Consider the following 21,379-nt stretch of genomic DNA (forward strand, 5'->3'; position numbering starts at 1 on the left):
TACGCTCCTTGACAGTGGATGGCCAGTTACAGTGCAGCTTTCCTTACAGTTTGCATCTGTAAGAGACAACTGGAAACTAGCCCCATTCTGCACTGCAGAGGGAAGTGGATCCCTTCAGGGCTATACTCAGTTCCTCTCAGTATGACTGCAGTTGGCTGGAGCCTGTAAAAGGGCCATTTTATTTCTGAACACAACAGAGGATCTATCCAGAGGATGCTGATCTTGTGCTGAGATCAGAGGACATTTGAAAGTCAGATAAAGAGCCCCCAAAACAAAGAGTAGGACCCCGAAGTTTGCTACATCACAGAACCAGCTTTATTCAGGCTTGAGGTGATGCAGTGGGCTGCGATCACTTGGCAGGACACAGAGTCTGCATCTGCGATGGGCCATATCCTTAAAGTACAAAAATAGAAAAAGGAGGAGCTTCTGTGAGGCCTTCCACCTGGAATCTGAAATGACAGAGACAGGAAGTTGGAGTGACAGCTTTCCCCCCAAAACAAACTCCTGCTGCTCCCATAACTGCTTCCCACGGCATTTGGTGGGAGTGAGACTAGGACTCAGTGAACTCCAAACCCATTGTCTGACCCAGAAACACATGGGTGAGTGGGATGCTTTACTGAAGCAGTGCCAGAGGGAGTGTGTGTAAAAGCAAGCAATGAGACACAAATTCAATTCCTTAGCCCCACTCATTCCAGATTCATTTGTTTATTCACCATTTGTCAGAAGACTCTGGGAATGCCAGTTTATAGCATTAAGATGAATATGGATTCCTTCATAGAATAACTGGTTTGGGATGTCATGTGTGTGCCGCTGAGCTGCCTTCATTCAAAACCGCCTTGTACACAGTCCATACTGGGGAAATGATAAGCAGCTCCACATCTGCAGAGAAGTGTTAAATAAGGAGCGGAGCTCTGCCTCATAATAGTTGCAGCCCCTGTTACAGTGCTGGAGAATTAACCAGCAGCAGCTATTCCACATATAGGGGGAAAACGGTGGCATAGCAGCATCTATGTTCACTGCCCTGTACCTCAACAGTGATCCCTCCAAGGGAGGTTTCTGTACAGAGCATTTACCAGCTCAGGGTGTGACACTGTCTCCAGGAGATGAGATATCTACAAATGCTTAACTAGCATCTATCAGCCTCTGGCAGCTGTAAGCTGGGCCTGTCACTGAGGACAGCTGCCTACCTCTACGTTCTGGTTCTACAGGTCTTACCTAGAGTAGGTCCCTGGCTTAGTGTCACACATAGATACCGACCCACAACAGCAAGAAGAGAACTCCAAAGCCCATGAAAAGTGAAGCCACCAGGGAGATAAGCAGTTCCTTGTAGATGTCCCGTGTGTACTTAGTGGAAGTCACTTCATAGCTGAAAAGGCTAGTTAAAGCAATAACCAAAGAGACAGATCAGAGGGCTTACAGTACCACACTCTAACTTTGGCCTGAAAATGAACCAAAAGGGTCTGGCAGGGAGGTAGCCTTATACAGTAAAAGCTGTTTTATCCAGCACTTCACCAACCAGAAACCTCTATAAACTGGCATTTCTGATCTTAATTGAAAGTCCATTTGGTGTGGGGCTGGCAGGGGTTGGGGCACGGGAGTGGGTGTGGAGCGCAGGCTCTGTGAGGGAGTTTGGGGCACCGGATCCAGGGGCCACTCACCTCAGGTGGCTCCCCGCAAGCAGCGACCTGTCCTGGCTGCTCCTAGGTGGAGGCATGGCAGGCGGCTCTGCACATTGCCTCTGCCCGCAGGCATTCTCCCCACAGCTCCCATTGGCTGCTGTTCCCAGCAATGGGAGGTGTGGACACAGCGCTCGGGGCAGGGGCAGCACGCAGGGTCATCTGCGATGTCTCCGCCTAGGAGCAACCAGGACAGGTCGCTGTTTGTGGAGAGTCGCCTGAGGCAAGCACCCCCTGGATCTGGCACCCCACACCCCCTCCCGTGCTCCAAGTCCCCTCCCGCACCCAAACTCCCTCTCAGAGCCCACGCCCTGCACCCCTTCCCATGCCCCAGTCCCACACCTGCACCCAAAGTCCCTCCCTCTTAGTTAACTGGCATTTTTCACTTACTGGCACCCCCCAACCCCCAAACATGCCGGCTAAAACAGCTTTTACTGTACCAGGGTAATATTTACTATGCAATCTAAGATTCCTGAAGAGACTGCTTCCATGGCTTGAAGGGCTCCTGCCAGGCAGCCTTTCCCACTTCATCCTCAACACCAAGTGCTATCAAAGATCATCATCAAAAAGCAGGTTACTGTAGGTTCACACCAAGCCTGACTCTAACACATCCCCAAGCTGTGGCTCCTTCTTGCTCTTAGCCCTCTTGCCTGCCCCCCTGGCTTCTCTACCAACAGCAAATCCTCTCCCCTTCAGTCCCAGTTTAGGTATACCCACTGCTCAACTTTTCAAGCAATCCAGTTCAACCACAGTGTATCCTGGAGTGGGCAAACTTTTTGGCCTAAGGGCCACATCTGGGTATGGAAATTGTATGGTGGGCCATGAATGCTCATGAAATTGGGGGTGGGGAGAAGAGGGCTCCAGCTGGCTCTGGGGTGGGGCCAGAAATGAGGAGTTCAGGATGCGGGAGGGGGCTCCGGGTTGGGGTGCAGGGGGGAGACTCCAGGGTGGGGCTGGGGAGTTGGGGTACAGGAGGGTGCTCCAGGCTGGGACCGAGGGGTTAGGAGGGCAGGAGGGGGATCAGGGCTGCGACAGGGGTGAAAGGCATCAGGGATGCAGGCTCTGGGCGGCACTTACCTGAAGCAGCTCCCAGAAGCAGTTCCCAGCCAATGAGAGCGGTGCTTGGGGGCAGGGGCAACATGCAAAGCCCCCTGGCTGCCCTTACCCGTAGGAGCCAGCGGGGGAACATGCCACTACTTCTGGGAGCCGCATGGAGCAAGCCCCCTACCCTGCAACCTGACTAGAGCACCAGAGTGGGGCAAGCCCCAGACCCTGCTCCCCGATGGGAGCTTGAAGGCCAGATTAAAATGTCTGGTGGGCTGGATACAGCCCCCGAGCTGTAGTTTGCCCACCCCCAAGGTAGCCCCACCCCAGACTATTATACCCTCCAAAACTGTGGTTCTACACCCTCTGTTTCCAGTTGCCCCACCCCAACTAGGATGTGCATCTTTTTCTCCCTGAGGCTCTTCAATACTCCTAGCAGAGCCATTCCTACTTTGCTTCACAGGGCTCTTCCCCCAAGTCCAGCCTCTGCGGTCAGTGGCACCGGAGTGGCCCCGGCTACTAACTCCTGGCTGTTCCGTAGCGGGCGGATACACGAAGAACCAGGCAGTGAAGAACATGCCAATGGCCAGCAGCACCACGGTGAGGTGCGGGAACACAGCCGGGTTCACCGGGCTGGTGTATCTGCTCATGGCCTCGAGCTCCTGGGAGGAGAGAAAGAGCAGAGCGATGCTAGCGCCGCAGAGGAGGCGGCAGCCACAGGCCACGACCCAGCCCCGGCCAGTCGCCGCGGGAGAGCGGTAACCCCGGCTCCCCACGCGGTCCGGGGCAGAGCTGGTCCCCGCGGGGCAGGACACGGGCGCCATGGGGGAGGGGACAGCTCCAGGGTCCCAACCTGATCGGGCCCCACGGGGAGGGGGCGGCCCCGGGGCCCCAGGCCGTGGCGGGGGGGGGGGGAGGGGGCTGAGTGTGACGGTTTCTGTCCGTTTCAGGCCTAGACGCGGAGGAAAAGCCCCCGCCCCAGGCCCGCAACGCGAGCAGGCTCCCAGGGCCGGCCGGGCAGGGGACCGAAGCAGCAGCAGCAGCGCCCGCGCCCGGGCCGCCCCCCGGCTCTCACCATCGCGCCGCTCTCCCCTCCACCGCCGGCGACGGAAGGACACGTCTCCTCCGGTCCCCCCCCGCTGCCCCGGAAGCGGAAGGAATGGGCGCGCGGCTCGCGGGGCCGCCCGGGAGTTGTAGTTCTGCGCGCGGGCCCGTCCGCCCCTCTTCCCGGCAAGACACTGCGGGAGGAGCCGGGCGAGCGGGACTACGCTTCCCGGCGGGCAGTGCGCGGCGCAGCGCGCGGGACCCGACGCGCGATTTCAGAACGCGGGAAGAGGGAGTCAGTGGCGGTGTCTGGAGGCGGCGCGCGGGGCCGAGTGACCCAGCAAAGGCAGGTCCCCCCCCCCGCCCTGAGAGCGCGCGCCCCGCTGCCCGGGAGCGCCGCGCGGGTGGCGTGACCCCTCGGCACGTTCTCCGGCTGGGGGGCTGGGGGCTGTCCCGCGCGGGGCGCCGTCCTGCGGGAGGGTGGGGGCTGGGCTCGCTGCAGGGGGCGCTGTCCCGCGCGGGGGGCTGGGGCTGGGGCTGCAGGGAATGGGTGGTGTCCTGGGTGCAGGACATGCTTTGTGGGATGCTGCAGAGCACTCTGGGGTGGACCTTAGATCCTGGGGTACTGAGGCCTATGTGGTAGGGCCCGGCGTGCACAGTGTGGCCGTTCCCCCACGCCGTCTGAAGGGCTTTTTCCCCCTTTGAGCTCTGGCTCATGTTCCCTGCGGGGTGCAATGTGCTTTGGGGCCATTCCTGGCTTAATTCCCCTGTTTCTTGCTGCTAGGATGGGAATCCATGGCCTGGCCAAACTGATCGCAGACGTGGCGCCCGGTGCCATCCGAGAGAATGACATCAAGAGTTATTTCGGTCGGAAGGTGGCCATCGACGCCTCCATGAGCATCTACCAGTTCCTGATTGCCGTGCGGCAGGGAGCTGACATGCTGCAGAACGAGGAAGGTGAGACCACCAGCCACCTGATGGGCATGTTCTACCGAACCATTCGTATGGTGGAGAACGGTATCAAACCGGTCTATGTCTTTGACGGCAAGCCCCCCCAGCTGAAGTCGGGCGAGCTGGCCAAGCGGACTGAGCGCCGGGCCGAGGCAGAGAAGCAGCTCCAGGAGGCCCAAGAGGCAGGGGAAGAGGACAACGTGGAGAAATTCAGCAAGAGGCTAGTCAAGGTGACCAAGCAGCACAATGACGAGTGCAAAAAGCTGCTGACCCTCATGGGCATTCCTTATGTGGAGGCACCAGGTGAGGCTGAAGCCAGCTGTGCCACCTTAGTGAAAGCTGGCAAAGTCTATGCAGCTGCCACTGAGGACATGGATTGCCTGACCTTTGGCAGCCCCGTGCTGATGCGGCACCTTACAGCCAGTGAGGCCAAGAAGCTGCCTATCCAGGAATTCCACCTGAACCGCGTCCTGCAGGACCTAGACCTAACATGGGAGCAGTTTGTGGACCTGTGCATCCTTCTGGGCTGTGACTACTGCGAGAGCATACGTGGCGTTGGGCCCAAGCGTGCTGTGGAGCTCATCAAGCAGCATAAGACCATTGAAAAGATTGTGCAGCACATAGATCCCAAGAAGTACCCCCTGCCTGAGAACTGGCTGCACAAGGAGGCCCAGCAACTCTTCCTACAGCCTGACGTGGTGGACCCGGAGACCGTGGAGCTGAAGTGGAGCGAGCCAGATGAGGATGGGCTTGTCCTTTTTATGTGTGGGGAGAAGCAGTTCAACGAAGAACGGATCCGCAATGGGATCAAGAGGCTGAGCAAGAGCCGCCAAGGTAGCACTCAGGGCCGGCTGGATGACTTCTTCAAGGTGACTGGCTCCATCACCTCAGCCAAGCGTAAGGAGCCAGAACCCAAGGGCTCGGCCAAGAAGAAAGCAAAGGGCAATAGTGCAGCAGCAGCGAAGTTCAAAAAGGGGAAATAACCAGACCTTCCAGAACTGTCCTAGTTCTCTTCCACTCCCAGATCCTCCAGTGGTTTAAATTTGATAGAAGATCCTGTATTCTTCCTGCACTGCTCTGAGTTATACCCTGCACGGGAGAATGTTATCTGTGCTGCTTCCGCTCCTCCATATAGTGAACCAGATGGCTGTCTCGTAGCACAGAAGCAATATAGGCACAATGCTGAGGGAAGAGAAGGACAAATGACAAAGGACAATGACAGTGTTCATCAGCTTCAGACTTACTTTGTCCAAGGCCTATAAGGACTGGGGGTGCTGCAAAGATTGTGCATGGCCATCACCTTGTGTTACTGTCAAGCAGTTCCCTCTGGCTGACTGAAGGAGTGCTGTTGACTAGCCATAATGCAAGCCAAACCCAAATACTGAAAAGGAGGATGTCAGCCAAATGGACCAAGAAATCAGCTCAAAGTAGAGTGTGGAAGAGATGGAGACTGAAGCAGAAAGTGGGGAAGAAATGTGTAAAATCCAAATGTGGGGGGGGGGGGAGGGAGCTACAGAAAGAAGGGAGTTTTTACTTTAATGGGGATTCTTTATGGTCTTCCTTCACTTATCTGTATGTATTGGATTGGTAATTAAGTGATTGATGGAGAGAAAACGGAGAAATTTAAAATCCTCTTGAAGTTTTAAACTCTCCCCCTCCCCTATTTATAGACGTATCTGATTGGGGAAGGAAAGATTCTTCCCCCCACAAAAAGTACTGAAGTTTAATCATTTGATGCAGATTATTCTGGTTCCACTCCAGATCCCAGCCTTGGGATGATTTGGTTCCAATAGGTAAATGAGGAGGAGCTGTGAAGGAATTGTAACTCCCCAGGTTTAACATTTGTCACTAGGTTTTATTTTATTAAGTTTTTTGAAGAAAAATATAAATAAACCTAAAAAATGGAAAACTGTTCAGTTCATTCAGATTTGAAATGGCTTCTTCACTGCAGCCCATTCCAAAGAAAAAGTTACTCAAATGGAATAAAGGTTAGAAATCCATAGGAATAATGCAAAGTGAGAGAAACCTTGAACATTAACCCAGCCCTTCTTACAAGCTGCATTCATTTTAGCAGAGATTTCCAGGCTCTGTGGAATGTGAAGGAGCTAGGATTCAGGGAAAGACATTTGGTCTTCCCTTGTGCCATTCTCTGCTTTTCCAGGCTGTACAGGGGACCTAGTACTTATTTGCATTTTCCATTATAAGTGTTGTACAAACATGAATTTGTGCCTCTTGTAAGGAAGATTCAGATTTTCCATATCATTACAATGGGAAAAGAGAGACTGATGAAGTGGCTCACTCATGAGCAAGAGTGGTCTTGCAGATTCAGTGTAGGAGTTGAGCATAAGGTGATCTGAAATTTCAATCCTGGCTTGGACGGTAATTTTGTGTAGGCTTTATACAAGTCAATTAAGTGATCTGAGATTCAGTTTTCGTCACTTATAAAATGGGAACAGTAATACCTACCTCACAGGGTGTTTGAGGCTAAATTAATTAGTTTTATAAAGCACTTTGAGATCACGGAATGAAAGGCGCTATTGGCAGGAGAATATCAGGATCCATGAAGCGACAGCAGAAAATAGATCTCTTGAACATTTTTGCCATCTTGCTTGGTTGCTACATTAATCTCTCTTCCTCTGCCATCTAGTAATTGTTGGTATAGTAGCTGACAATGTGTACAGGCATAGCCTGCATTCATCAATCTGCATGTTCCATACAGTACAATTTTAAGTGAGCAAAATTCCAAATCAGTAAATATAAAATAGCAGCCCATATTGAAGCCACCTGAACAAAGCAAGTTTGTGCTTTGTAGGACAAGGTGGAGTTTGAAATGACATTAGACTAATTTTCAAACGGATGAAACAATGTTGAAGTTGGAGGAGGGAATCATCTCACAAATGCTCTATCAAATTATAACCAAATTTTTCTCAAAAAGTCATCTTCCTCTGGCAGACAGGTACATTTACAGGGGATTGATTTAACTTTGTTAAAATTAAAAGGTGGGAGGGGTGTCAGAAGCAGCTTTCTAATGGAAAATCAGCCACCTCATCTCTGCAGGTTGCTGAACCTTTGACTGACTATCTTATTGCTTTGTAATGGAAAGCTAACAGCCTAACATTCAGTGTGTGATAGGTACATTACTTTAAGCAACTGAGACAAAGGGAACATTTTTCAAGAGCACCTAGATCCTATTTTCAAAAGAGATTTAGGCACCTAGGAACCTTAATCTCATTGTAACTCAATGGTTAACTTAAAAGGTTAAGTACCTGGCTGAGTCTCTATTGAAAATTGGAGTTAGGATTGTGTTTGTTTTTTTTAATTTACTCAAAGTTTTAAGTAAGGAACAGAATGATGGTAGAGAAACTAGGCTGCTGAAACTCTCACTAATATAAGACCTTTATTATCCCAGACATTCTGGTAACCAAAACAGGATCATGTTCTATATATCCATTGTTTTGATATTGTGATTATCCAAACATCTGTATTCTCCTCACTAAGAGCCAAAGTTTTAGCATACAAAGCTTAATCCAAATCAGAGTGACAACGATGGCACCAGAGCCAAAAGGATCAGGCAGTTGCCCTTTGTAAAAGCTTGACTCTGTTCAGTTCATCTGTATTTAAAGGTCTCTTGAATCTCACACCAAAAACAGGGAAGAGGTTGAATGTACAAGTATCCTAGTACAACAGAAGTAGCATGGTCTGAGAGATTCATAGATACTAAGGTCAGAAGGGACCATTATGATCATCTAGTCTGACCTCCTGCACAACGCAGGCCACAGAATCTCACCCACCCACTCCTGCGAAAAACCTCTCACCTATGTCTGAGCTCTTGAAGCCCTCAAATTGTGGTTTAAAGACTTCAAGGAGCAGAGAATCCTCCAGCAAGTGACCCGTGCCCCATGCTACAAAAAAACTCCAGGGCCTCTTCCAATCTGCCCTGGAGGAAAATTCCCTCCCGATCCCAAATATGGCAATCAGCTAAACCCTGAGCATATGGGCAAGATTCAGCAGTCAGATACTACAGAAAATTCTTTCCTGGGTAACTCAGATACCACCCCATCTAACATCCCATCACAGGTCATTAGGCCTATTTACCATGAATATTTAAAGATCAATTAATTACCAAAATCATGTTATCCCATCATACCATCTCCTCCATAAACTTATCGAGTTTAATCTTAAAGCCAGATAGATCTTTTGCCCCCACTGCTTCCCTTGGAAGGCTATTCCAAAACTTCACTCCTCTGACGGTTAGAAACCTTTGTCTAATTTCAAGTCTAAACTTCCTGGTGGCCAGTTTATATCCATTTGTTCTTGTGTCCACATTGGTGCTGAGCTTAAATAATTCCTCTCCCTCTCCAGTATTTATCCCTCTGATATATTTATAGAGAGTAATCATATCTCCCCTCAACCTTCTTTTAGTTAGGCTAAACAAGCCAAGCTCCTTGAGTCTCCTTTCATAAGACAAGTTTTCCATTCCTCGGATCATCCTAGTAGCCCTTCTCTGTACCTGTTCCAGTTTGAATTCATCCTTCTTAAACATGGGAGACCAGAACTGCACACAGTATTCCAGGTGAGGTCTCACCAGTGCTTGTATAACGGTACTAAAACCTCTTTCTCCCTACTGGAAATACCTCTCCTGATGCATCCCAAGACCGCATTAGCTTTTTTCACGGCCATATCACATTGGCGGCTCATAGTCATCCTATGATCAACCAATACTCCAAGGTCCTTCTCCTCCTCCGTTACTTCTAACTGTTGCGTCCCCAGCTTATAACTAAAATTCTTGTTATTAATCCCTAAATGCATAACCTTACACTTCTCACTATTGAATTTCATCCTATTACTATTACTCCAGTTTACAAGGTCATCCAGATCCTCCTGTATGATATCCCGGTCCTTCTCTAAATTGGCAATACCTCCCAGCTTTGTATCATCCGCAAACTTTATTAGCGCACACCCACTTTTTGTGCCGAGGTCAGTAATAAAAAGATTAAATAAGATTGGTCCCAAAACTGATCCTTGAGGAACTCCACTGGTAACCTCCCTCCAGCCTGACAGTTCACCTTTCAGTAGGACCCGTTGTCGTCTCCCCTTTAACCAATTCCTTATCCACCTTTCAATGTTCATATTGATCCCTATCTTTTCCAATTTAACTAATAATTCCCCATGTGGCACAGTATCAAACGCCTTACTGAAATCTAGGTAAATTAGATCCACTGCGTTTCCTTTGTCCAAAAAAATCTGTTACTTTCTCAAAGAAGGAGGAGATCAGGTTGGTTTGGCATGATCTACCTTTTCTAAAACCATGTTGTATTTTGTCCCATTTACCATTGACTTCAATGTCCTTAACTGCCTTCTCCTTCAAAAATTTTTCCAAGACCTTGCATACTACAGATGTCAAACTAACAGGCCTGTAGTTACCCGGATCACTTTTTTTCCCTTTCTTAAAAATAGGAACTATGTTCGCAATTCTCCAATCATATGGTACAACTCCTGAGTTTACAGATTCATTAAAAATTCTTGCTAATGGGCTTGCAATTTCGGGTGCCAATTCCTTTAATATTCTTGGATGAAGATTATCTGGGCCCCCCGATTTAGTCCCATTAAGCTGTTTGAGTTTCGCTTCTACCTCAGATATGGTAATATCTACCTCCATATCCTCATTCCCATTTGTCATGCTACCATTATCCCTAAGATCCTCTTTAGTCTTATTAAAGACTGAGGCAAAGTATTTGTTTAGATACTGGGGAATGCCTAGATTATCCTTAACCTCCATTCCATCCTCAGTGTTTAGCAGTCCCACTTCTTCTTTCTTTGTTTTCTTCTTATTTATATGGCTATAGAACCTTTTACTATTGGTTTTAATTCCCTTTGCAAGGTCCAACTCTACTTGACTTTTAGACTTTTAGATTTTATCCCTACATGTTCTGACCTCAATAAGGTAGCTTTCCTTGCTGATCCCTCCCTTCTTCCACTCCCTGTATGCTTTCTGCTTTTTCTTAATCACCTCTCTGAGATGCTTGCTCATCCAGCTTGGTCTACTACTCCTGCCTATGAATTTTTCCCCCTTTCTTGGGATGCAGGCTTCCGATAGCTTCTGCAGCTTTGATTTAAAGTAATCCCAGGCCTCCTCTGCCTTTAGATCCATAAGTCCTTCAGTCCAATCCACTTTCTTAATTTTTGAAAGTCAGCCCTTTTGAAATAAAAAACCCTAGTTGCAGATTTATTTTTGTTAATCCTTCCGTTCAGTTTGAACTGAATTAGCTCATGATCACTTGAACCAAGATTATCCCCTACAACCATTTCTTCTATGAGGTCCTCACTACTCACCAAAACCAAATCTAAAATGGCATCCCCTCTAGTCGGTTCAGCAACTACTTGATGAAGGAATCCATCAGCTATCGCATCTAGGAAAATCTGAGCCCTATTATTATTACTAGCACTCATCCTCCAGTCTATATCTGGGAGGTTAAAGTCTCCTATGATCACGCAGTTTCCATTAGTATTTACTTCATTAAAAACATTAAAGAGGGCTCTATCCATATCCAGATTAGATCCCGGCGGTCTATAGCACACCCCAAGCACTATCCCAGAGTAGTTTTCTTCCCCAATGTAATTTTTGCCCAGACGGACTCTGTCTTATCCATTCCATCGCTTCTTATTTCTTTACATTCTACCTCATCATTGATATACAGTGCTACTCCACCACCTCTACCTTTATTTCTGTCTTTCCTAAACAGCACGTACCCTTCAATACCGGTAGCCCAGTCATGACGACTGTTCCACCAGGTCTCTGTTCTCCCTATGATATCTGGTTTCACTTCCGGCACCAGTAGCTCTAGTTCCTCCATTTTGTTACCCAGGCTCCTCGCACTGGTGTGTGAACATCTTAATTTTTGCTGTTTGGCCTCACTCACATTCTGTACCCGATTAGGCACGGTCATTCTACAGCCAGTATAACCTATTAGACTGGTATCCACACTGCCCTTCCTCCTTATATACATTCTCCTACCCCCGGCTGTATCCTTTGTTACTTTGTTTTCTTCCCTCTCAATGCTAAAATCCGGTGTGGAGATTACCTGGACATCTCCCAGCCATCTCCCCCAAATTCCTAGTTTAAAGCTCTCTTAATCAGTTGTGCCAGCCTCCATCCTAGAAATCTATTTCTGACCTCTGCCTATGAATGCCTCCCAGTGGCCATACATCCCAAAGCCCTCCTCATAGTACCACTGCCTAAGTCATCTGTTGATAGTCATAATCTTGTCACACCTTTGTTGCCCTTCTCTAGGAACAGGCAGAATCCCACTAAAGATTACCTGAGCCTCGATTTCCTTAAGCGTCTTCCCCATCCTAGCATAGTCTCCCTTAATACTTTGCAGCGAGAATCTAGCTGTATCATTTGTTCCCACATGAAGGATAATTAGGGGATTCTTTCCTGCTCCCTTTAGGATCCTTTTCAACCTCAGGTCTACATCCCGTATCTTAGCACCTGGAAGACAGCACACCCTTCTATTTTCTGTATCAGCTCTGGTTACAGGCTTGTCTATTCTTCTCAGTAAAGAGTCCCCGATCACATAGACCTGCCTTTTCCTGGTGACGGTGCTATTCTCCAGTCTATCCCCTGTTCCCTCCCCTGGTAGAGAGTGGAAAACTGAATAGAGAAGTACAGCCAATCCCTCTCTCTTTCCCTCTTCATCCTGGAACAATAATGGGGAATTGCATTTGTTTATTTCTTCCTTGCCACTCTTAATAATCAGACCTCAAATGAGAAATCAAGGAATTTGACCTGTGCTTGCATTTAGCAGGGCATTCTGACTCCTCTTTTACCCTGGGCTCACTTTGTCCTCCCTCTCCTGGTATATAACATACTATTAACAATTTGATTTTAAGCACTGAAATCAGATCAGAGAAAAAATTCTACCACCACCTGAAACTTGTTTGTGTTTTCTGTATGTTATGTATGGGACTAACTATTATGTCCTAATATACCTGTAACAGGGCTGCACTTTAGTTTCTCAGTGAGGGGAACCATAACTTTGAATGACCTGAGTGTTTTGCATTTGAGTTCTGTATAGTAACATTACATTAAGCTAAGGTTTCTGCACTGTATGTGAAAAGAAACATTAGATGATGCATAAACTGGTCTATCATTCAGTGGCTTATGGGAGTCATGCATGCGGGGATTTTGTTCTTCACCTAAGAAGAGGAGGGTTATGTTAATCATAGAATCATAGAATAGAATATCAGGTTTTGGAAGGGACCCCAGAAGGTCATCTAGTCCAACCCCCTGCTCAAAGCAGGACCAATTCCCAGTTAAATCATCCCAGCCAGGGCTTTGTCAAGCCTGACCTTAAAAACCTCTAAGGAAGGAGATTCTACCACCTCCCTAGGTAATGCATTCCAGTGTTTCACCACCCTCTTAGTGAAAAAGTTTTTCCTAATATCCAATCTAAACCTTCCCCACTGCAACTTGAGACCATTACTCCTCGTTCTGTCATCTGCTACCATTGAGAACAGTCTAGAGCCATCCTCTTTGGAACCCCCTTTCAGGTAGTTGAAAGCAGCTATCAAATCCCCCCTCATTCTTCTCTTCTGCAGGCTAAACAATCCCAGCTCCCTCAGCCTCTCCTCATAACTCATGTGTTCCAGTCCCCTAATCATTTTTGTTGCCCTTCGCTGGACTCTCTCCAATTTATCCACATCCTTCTTGAAGTGTGGGGCCCAAAACTGGACACAGTACTCCAGATGAGGCCTCACCAATGTCGAATAGAGGGGAACGATCACGTCCCTCGATCTGCTCGCTATGCCCCTACTTATACATCCCAAAATGCCATTGGCCTTCTTGGCAACAAGGGCACACTGCTGACTCATATCCAGCTTCTCGTCCACTGTCACCCCTAGGTCCTTTTCCGCAGAACTGCTGCCTAGCCATTCGGCCCCTAGTCTGTAGCTGTGCATTGGGTTCTTCCGTCCTAAGTGCAGGACCCTGCACTTATCCTTATTGAACCTCATCAGATTTCTTTTGGCCCAATCCTCCAATTTGTCTAGGTCTTTCTGTATCCTATCCCTCCCCTCCAGCGTATCTACCACTCCTCCCAGTTTAGTATCATCCGCAAATTTGCTGAGAGTGCAATCCACACCATCCTCCAGATCATTTATGAAGATATTGAACAAAACCGGCCCCAGGACCGACCCTTGGGGTACTCCACTTGATACCGGCTGCCAACTAGATATGGAGCCATTGATCACTACCCGTTGAGCCCGACAATCTAGCCAGCTTTCTACCCACCTTGTAGTGCATTCATCCAGCCCATACTTCCTTAACTTGCTGACAAGAATACTGTGGGAGACCGTGTCAAAAGCTTTGCTAAAGTCAAGAAACAATACATCCACTGCTTTCCCTTCATCCACAGAACCAGTAATCTCATCATAAAAGGCGATTAGATTAGTCAGGCATGACCTTCCCTTGGTGAATCCATGCTGGCTGTTCCTGATCACTTTCCTCTCATGCAAGTGCTTCAGGATTGATTCTTTGAGGACCTGCTCCATGATTTTTCCAGGGACTGAAGTGAGGCTGACTGGCCTGTAGTTCCCAGGATCCTCCTTCTTCCCTTTTTTAAAGATTGGCACTACATTAGCCTTTTTCCAGTCATCCGGGACTTCCCCGGTTCGCCATGAGTTTTCAAAGATAATGGCCAATGGCTCTGCAATCACAGCCGCCAATTCCTTCAGCACTCTCGGATGCAACTCGTCCGGCCCCATGGACTTGTGCACGTCCAGCTTTTCTAAATAGTCCCTAACCACCTCTATCTCTACAGAGGGCTGGCCATCTCTTCCCCATTTTGTGATGCCCAGCGCAGCAGTCTGGGAGCTGACCTTGTTAGTGAAAACAGAGGCAAAAAAAGCATTGAGTACATTAGCTTTTTCCACATCCTCTGTCACTAGGTTGCCTCCCTCATTCAGTAAGGGGCCCACACATTCCTTGGCTTTCTTCTTGTTGCCAACATACCTGAAGAAACCCTTCTTGTTACTCTTGACATCTCTGGCTAGCTGCAGCTCCAGGTGCGATTTGGCCCTCCTGATAACATTCCTACATGCCTGAGCAATATTTTTATACTCTTCCCTGGTCATATGTCCAACCTTCCACTTCTTGTAAGCTTCTTTTTTATGTTTAAGATCCGCTAGGATTTCACCATTAAGCCAAGCTGGTCGCCTGCCATATTTACTATTCTTTCGACTCATCGGGATGGTTTGTCCCTGTAACCTCAACAGGGATTCCTTGAAATACAGCCAGCTCTCCTGGACTCCTTTCCCCTTCAAGTTAGTCCCCCAGGGGATCCTGGCCATCCGTTCCCTGAGGGAGTTGAAGTCTGCTTTCCTGAAGTCCAGGGTCCGTATCCTGCTGCTTACCTTTCTTCCCTGCATCAGGATCCTGAACTCAACCAACTCATGGTCACTGCCTCCCAGATTCCCATCCACTTTTGCTTCCCCCACTAATTCTACCCGGTTTGTGAGCAGCAGGTCAAGAAAAGCGCCCCCCCTAGTTGGCTCCTCTAGCACTTGCGCCAGGAAATTGTCCCCTACGCTTTCCAAAAACTCCAAAAACTCATCTCTTCATATTTCAGGCCAGAGAGTGATGTGAGAGTTTCCATCAAATCTCTGGGGAAGTTTGGGGCTCTTCTCCAGTCTGAAGAATGGGGGCGAGTGGGGGAAGTGTGAATGCCCTGACTCTAGCCTCCCTTTGCTCTATGCCCTTGATTAATCCAGGTTTGTATGCTTTTCAAGTTTCCTTTTCTATCTTTCCTTGTCATCCCATTCCTGCCCATGTGTCTGTGCAGAAAAGACTCCTAAGCAGCTTGTGTCTTTTTCAACTGGAAGGTGTGGGAAGAACACTTCAGTATAAAATTCCTGTGCCTGATCTCATTCTTACTGACCCTATGAGGCACAAACTGCTGAGTCTGGAGGAAGTAAAGAGGCTACTGTTAGTTGAGTAGAAATGCCTGCAATGTGGGCAAGGGTGGGGGAGGAAAGGGTATGGGATGGGGGGAAACCAAGGCATGTATCTAACGTTTTTGGGGTTTTTTTTGCAATATTAAATAAGTCACGAGCTAGCATATTACAAGCACAACCTTTAGCCTGTGATTTGGCTAGGTTGACTATAGCATTTGAGATTTTTTAACGATTTTGTAAAAAAAAATTTATGGCTACATTAATTGCAGTTAGAGGATAAGAGAGTACGCTTAAGGGCTTGGGTGGTTTGGCCTTTGACCCAAGAATTGTATGTCCTTTTAGAATTTAAATTAAGCGTATTTAGTATGGAATTGGAGCTTTTAAATTTTTTTTTAATGTTACTTAACATGCTATGGTTTTGTTTTTTGGCTTTTTAAAAAATATTTTGTGACTTTGCATTTTGAAATTGCGGGTCCTATATATGTGTGCCCACACTCCCTGAAGCTAAATACCCAGTTATAGTCCAGATCAGGTGAGATGCAGGGAGGGAGCCAAAGACAGCTTCCGGGCTGTGGTAGTTGGATTAGACCTTGGAGCCTGGATGTTTTTTTGGAGGTGAGCTATAACCACGATAGGTCCCAGGTGGTCCAGTCTGGGGGTAAGCCAAGTGTGTGGGGTTTTTTTTTGTGTTTTGGGTTTTTTTTACCCATTTGCTGCTGTCTCTTGTCGGGAGTTGCACATGCTGGCCAGTTTTGAAACAGGTATTTTGTGTAACGTACCCAGGGCGGGTCCCAGGAGGCTGCATCAGGTATGTTTGTCAGAAGGATTAATTTGGGGGGCCACGTTTGTTACCTAAAAGGATACAATATAAACAAAATGAATTTGACTTCGTTTGCCACCCAAATAAGGTTAGTTGTATGCGGTACTGAGGAGTAGTTTAGCCGCCCTCAATAAGGTTAATGCACTCGTGCTGAGAGGTTTTTACCGCCTCAAATAAGGGAAAGGTTGGATTAAGTCCGGACATAAAAGAATTAAGGTTATTGTACATGAGATGCATCTAGATACGGGGAATGAATGTGTGTGTATGAATGAATAAAGTGCGGTATGAGCCGCTCACCAGGTCTAAGATTTAAGCTGACTCCAGCCGCACCAGGGCTACCCCATGTGGGAGTTCTGAAAGCAAGGGGGGTCAGCCGAATCTTGTGGCCCAGCGGGTAGGAATTTTTCCTTATTCATGAGCCGCTGACCAGGTTCGGACATAAGCCACTAGTCAGTGAAATCTGTGACCCAGTGGACCCTTTCCTTGGGATGCGAGAGAGAGTGAGAATTTCTCTAGCTCATGAGCCACTGACCTAGCAGACAGGGTGCCCTCCCTGGAGTGTGTGGAAATCTTCCTTAGTTTATGAGCAGACAGGGCACTCCCCCGTGAGATTGGAAAATGGGTGGGGGACAGTCTAAGAATTCCCCCTCACTTCTAAAGGGCACCCCTGCGTACTACATGTATGTGCATTATAGTCCTAGGACCTGCAGGTATTTAGAAAATTGGAATTGCTACACGCGTGATCATCCATCTAAACAATTCCCACTAGAAGGTACCTTCGATCTAGATAAACTTACATACCTCAGAGGAACCCTTATATCACCAAAAGCCTCTGATACACAGTGGGAGCAATTTGTCTATTGGTGGGAGGAAGCTACAAAGAGACTCCATGAGTCTCGAGTGCAGAGTCTGAAGGACTCCCAGGAAAAATTAAAAACTCAAGTACAGGATTTGAAAATTAAATGCAAAGCATCCGGATGCCTCCCTGCCCAAACCACTTTATTAACTCCCTTGGCTTCTTTATATCCCCAATTAGTTAAGGCTGAAAGTGAAGAGGGAAAGAAATAGGTTAATTTAAAAATTCAGCTTGGCCTAGAGATAAAGAGAAAGCTGGTCTGCGTTCAAGGTCAAGAATCAATACAGTCTGCCTTGCTCTGCATGCCAAGCACCAAAAAAAACCCAGCTGGCTGTGAAAAATATAGACAGAGGCAAACAAAGGCAACACAAGTTACAGCACTGAGATTACAATTTGCAAAGGTTGGCTGCCCAGTGAGACCAAACAGTCTGCCTTTGCAACCCTGGAGCTGATGTGGTTTGGGGATACTGAAGAAGCCACAGGCAGCCGGCTTGGACTGGAATAGTGAGCAAAGGTCTCTGAAAGGGACACCCCAAGAGACTCCAGGGGAAAAAACAAAACAAAACCCCAAGAGCAGAAGCAAGTTGGAGATTTTTTTGCAGTGCACCTCTGGACAACCGGTGCACAGGATAACCTCCCGTCCACCTCTCTTTCTCTCCTCCTGGCCAGCCCGGGCAGTGTGTTTGTGAGTATGAAGGGGAAAAAAAAGGGTGCTGGTGGGTCTACCCCCAGTCATAGCAGGACCGGGCAATAAGAGGAGCTGCAGAAACGGGAAGAGATGTGTACCTGATAGCTAGAGAAAACTGAACAGTTAAAATGCCAATTTCCAATATTGCTTGCATATTTATACCTGCCTCTGGAAATTTCCACTACATGCATCCGACGAAGTTGGTATTCACCCACGAAAGCTTATGCTCCAATACGTCTGTTAGTCTATAAGGTGCCACAGGACTCTTTGCCTCTTGAAAGCATAGTGGCAGAAGTAAAGGACGCAGTAAATGCAAATGTGGGAAATTCAGATCCCTAAAATAATACTTGGAATGGTAAAATCTGAGTTGATGAAGGTGTTATGGAAGGAATTAAGCAGTGAAACTTTGTAGAAATGTGAAAAGAGAAAAGGTGTTATGAAAAGAAAATTCCTGGTTTCTTTGCAGCCATTCTGAAGGAGAAATGGGCCCTTTTCCAAAGGAATGTCTGTAAATAATCCAGGCAAAGAGGTTATTTAAGTAGAATCATTTGACTATGAAGAAGTTAGTTGAATTTGCTAAAAGAACACTCCTGGTGTGTACAATTTTTGTTTTATAAGTCTGAGATGAATTGGTGTTGTTTTAAAGTTGTAAAACCGAGAAATACTTTTGCCAGATACAGGAAACTAGTGTTGTTTAATTTTGGTATTTAGCATTTAATCCTTAAAGTAACTTAATGCTTTACAAGATGTGAAATGTTTTTAAACAAAGACCAAAGTTGTGGCTGCAGCAGGGCAGTCAAAGCCAGGAGAATGGGAAAATATTTTAAATCTGTTTTTGGTAACAAAACAGCAGATAAGAGTTTGTAGTAAAAAAGAAAAAGACCATGCCCCACACTAAGCCTTAAGGTGGCTCTGTGTAATCAAATGGTCACTTTGCCAAAGGGGAGCCACAATACGTTGTGTTTTTCCTTTTCAAATCACTGTGTGTTTTGAAAGCAGGAGTTAAAAGTTAATTGTGTCCTTCGGAGACCAAGTCTCTAAGTGGCTGATAATTTTGAATCCAAAAGCAAACCGAAAGCATCTGTGTTAATGCAAATCACCTAAATGATAAAGATAGAAGTCATTGAAATATTACCTGCCTATAAAACAAACACAGGAAAATATGGGGGTAATTCCTCTGTTTTACCTGCAATCAGCAAGGGTATTTGTATAAGAAAGAAATATTTTAAACAATGACTGCCCCAGAAGGGGTGGAAATACGTTTTTGTCTTTCAAGAAAATTAGAAAAAGCTTATTGTTGTATCAACCAAGCGAGGTACTAACAAGCTTCAACAGGACTTTATTTTCAAAGTGGAAACCTCTTTACCAAGCTGCTTCTGCACCCTCTGTAGCTCTCTCCCAGCCTCTCAACTCCTCCCCCCTCCTTCCTGTTTCCTGTCCTTTCAGACTCCCAACAGCCAGTGCTCCCAATTCTAATAATTACAAGCAACATCTAAACACCACATTCCCTCCTCTCTTAAGAAACTCTCCCAATTAAAATAAACATTATTGTTCTAACCACAGGAACAAATATGAAACAAGTCACTACACTGCTGGCAGAAATATTACACTGAAAACACTGTGGATACTACATAACAGTCTCTAGTCCAGACAGGTGGTTGTCTGGGTCTGACAGGCCGTCTCTCAAGCCCCAGTTCCAGTGCAATGTCTTGTTGTGTTGGTACTACGGTGAAGTCATCCAATGCAGACTGGGTGTTGGCATAATCTCCTCTTGGTGCATAGGCATGTGCAAGATAAGAAGCATTTCATACCCGCCCATCAGAAAGTCGATAGATGTAAGGTCCCTTCTCTATGATTTTAAGAGGAGCTGTGAATTTATGGTCCCCTTTGCATAAAATTCCAGGTTTTCATATTCTAACAAAGGAACCACACTCAAACTTTGGTTCCTTAGCACCCCGCCGCTTGTCTGTGAAAGCCTTAGACTTTGCTTGTTTCTGTTCAACTGTTTTTCTCACATCATCCTCGTTTGGGGCATCAGGTCGTGCCTTTAACAATCCAGCAATGTTCAGTTTAGTATTCATCTGTTTCCCATGCAGTAACTCTGCGGGTGATCTTTGCATTGTGGCATGTCGTGTAGCCCGGTATTCTTGCAAGAAATCAGTAGTGAAGGGTATTCACAATCACCCTTCCAGTTTAGCCATTTGCAAACTCTCTTTCAAACTTCTATTAAACCATTCCATTTCCCCATTGGCTTGAGGGTAATATAGGGATGACCTTCTGTGTAAAATGTTCCTCTGTGCTAGAAAAGTTTCAAACTCCAGGGAAGTAAATTGACTACCATTATCTGAAACCAGTTCTCTGGGGTTAACTTCCTTGCTAAAAACTGAAGACAGGAACTTAATTACTGTAGCAGAAGAGATTTGTGATGTAAATGCTATCTCAGGCCATTTACTGAAATAGTCTATTCAAGTGATGGCATAACGGCAGTCAATTGGAGCAGTATCAAAGGGTCCTACAATGTCAATTGTCACTTTTTCCCATGCAGATTCAGGAAGAGGAACAGGCTGTAATGGAGGGGTACATGTCACTGCTGTTTTATCATGCATTTGGCAAGTGACACAGGATTTTATGAGTGCTTCAGTTTGAGAGTCCATCCCTGGCCACCAATACAGATCCTGTAGTCGTCGTTTGGTTCGGACAATTCCTTGATGAGTACCGTGTGCCAGGTGTATGAGTTTTGACTGTAATTCTTCTGGCACAAGGAGCCGGTGTGTACCTCGTAGCACACAGCCATCAAACAAAGAAAGTTAATCCTGAAATCTAAAATAAGGCAGCAAAACTGGGTCAAGGTTTTTAGGATGACTAGGCCATCTCTTTGTCAGAAATTCCCATAGTTTTTGTTGAATTGGACACGCTGAACAAGCATCTTGAAATTGTTCTCTTGTAACTGCAATAAGAGTGCTTGTAATAAGCTCAACCACTACATCCTCATCCTCCGGTGGACCATCTGGTGAAGGCAAAGGCAGGCGAGAAAGGCAATCAGCGACCACATTCTGGTTTCCAGGCATATATTGCAGTTCATAATTGAAAGAGAGTAATCTTGCAGACCATCGAGCAATACGGTATCCTGCTCTTCCCAGTCCTTTCGTGGTGAGCCACGTCGTCAAAGGGCTGTGGTCTGTGCGCAACTTAAACGCGCGGCCGCACAGGTAAGTTCTCCATTTTTCAGTAGCCCAGACACAAGCAAGTGCTTCTTTTTCGACTGTAGAATATTTTCTCTCAGCATTACTTAGTGTCCTTGAAGCAAATGCAACAGTCCTCTCTGTGTTTTCCTTATGCAGTTGTGT

General features: G+C 46.9%; 2 protein-coding genes across 2 annotated transcripts; one reads left to right on the forward strand and one right to left on the reverse strand.

Annotated features, from left to right (window-relative positions):
• Window positions 1-292: 292 nt before the first annotated feature.
• TMEM258 (transmembrane protein 258) lies at window positions 293-3,894 on the reverse strand. The gene is made up of 4 exons (XM_073346946.1): window positions 3,796-3,894; window positions 3,273-3,382; window positions 1,216-1,366; window positions 293-449 (listed from the first exon to the last, which is right to left on the reverse strand). Exons 1-3 carry the CDS (start codon window positions 3,796-3,798, stop codon window positions 1,240-1,242), a joined length of 240 nt encoding a protein of 79 aa, XP_073203047.1. The 5' UTR covers window positions 3,799-3,894; the 3' UTR covers window positions 293-449; window positions 1,216-1,239.
• Window positions 3,895-3,989: 95 nt separating this feature from the next.
• FEN1 (flap structure-specific endonuclease 1) lies at window positions 3,990-6,624 on the forward strand. Its single transcript, XM_073346945.1, has 2 exons — window positions 3,990-4,110; window positions 4,549-6,624. Exon 2 carries the CDS (start codon window positions 4,550-4,552, stop codon window positions 5,696-5,698), a length of 1,149 nt encoding a protein of 382 aa, XP_073203046.1. The 5' UTR covers window positions 3,990-4,110; window position 4,549; the 3' UTR covers window positions 5,699-6,624.
• The last annotated feature ends 14,755 nt before the right edge of the window (window positions 6,625-21,379 follow it).

Source organism: Lepidochelys kempii, chromosome 6, assembly GCF_965140265.1.
Source record: "Lepidochelys kempii isolate rLepKem1 chromosome 6, rLepKem1.hap2, whole genome shotgun sequence".
NCBI classification, from domain to species: domain Eukaryota; kingdom Metazoa; phylum Chordata; order Testudines; family Cheloniidae; genus Lepidochelys; species Lepidochelys kempii.

Excerpts from the sequence above, each read along its gene's own strand:
- TMEM258 (XM_073346946.1), bottom strand. Across the intron at positions 1,367-3,272 it reads TTCACTGCCTGGTTCTTCGT|CTATGAAGTGACTTCCACTA; the intron begins GTATCCGCCCGC and ends TAGCCTTTTCAG.
- FEN1 (XM_073346945.1), top strand. The coding sequence starts at position 4,550 with ATGGGAATCCATGGCCTGGCCAAACTGATCGCAGACGTGGCGCCCGGT.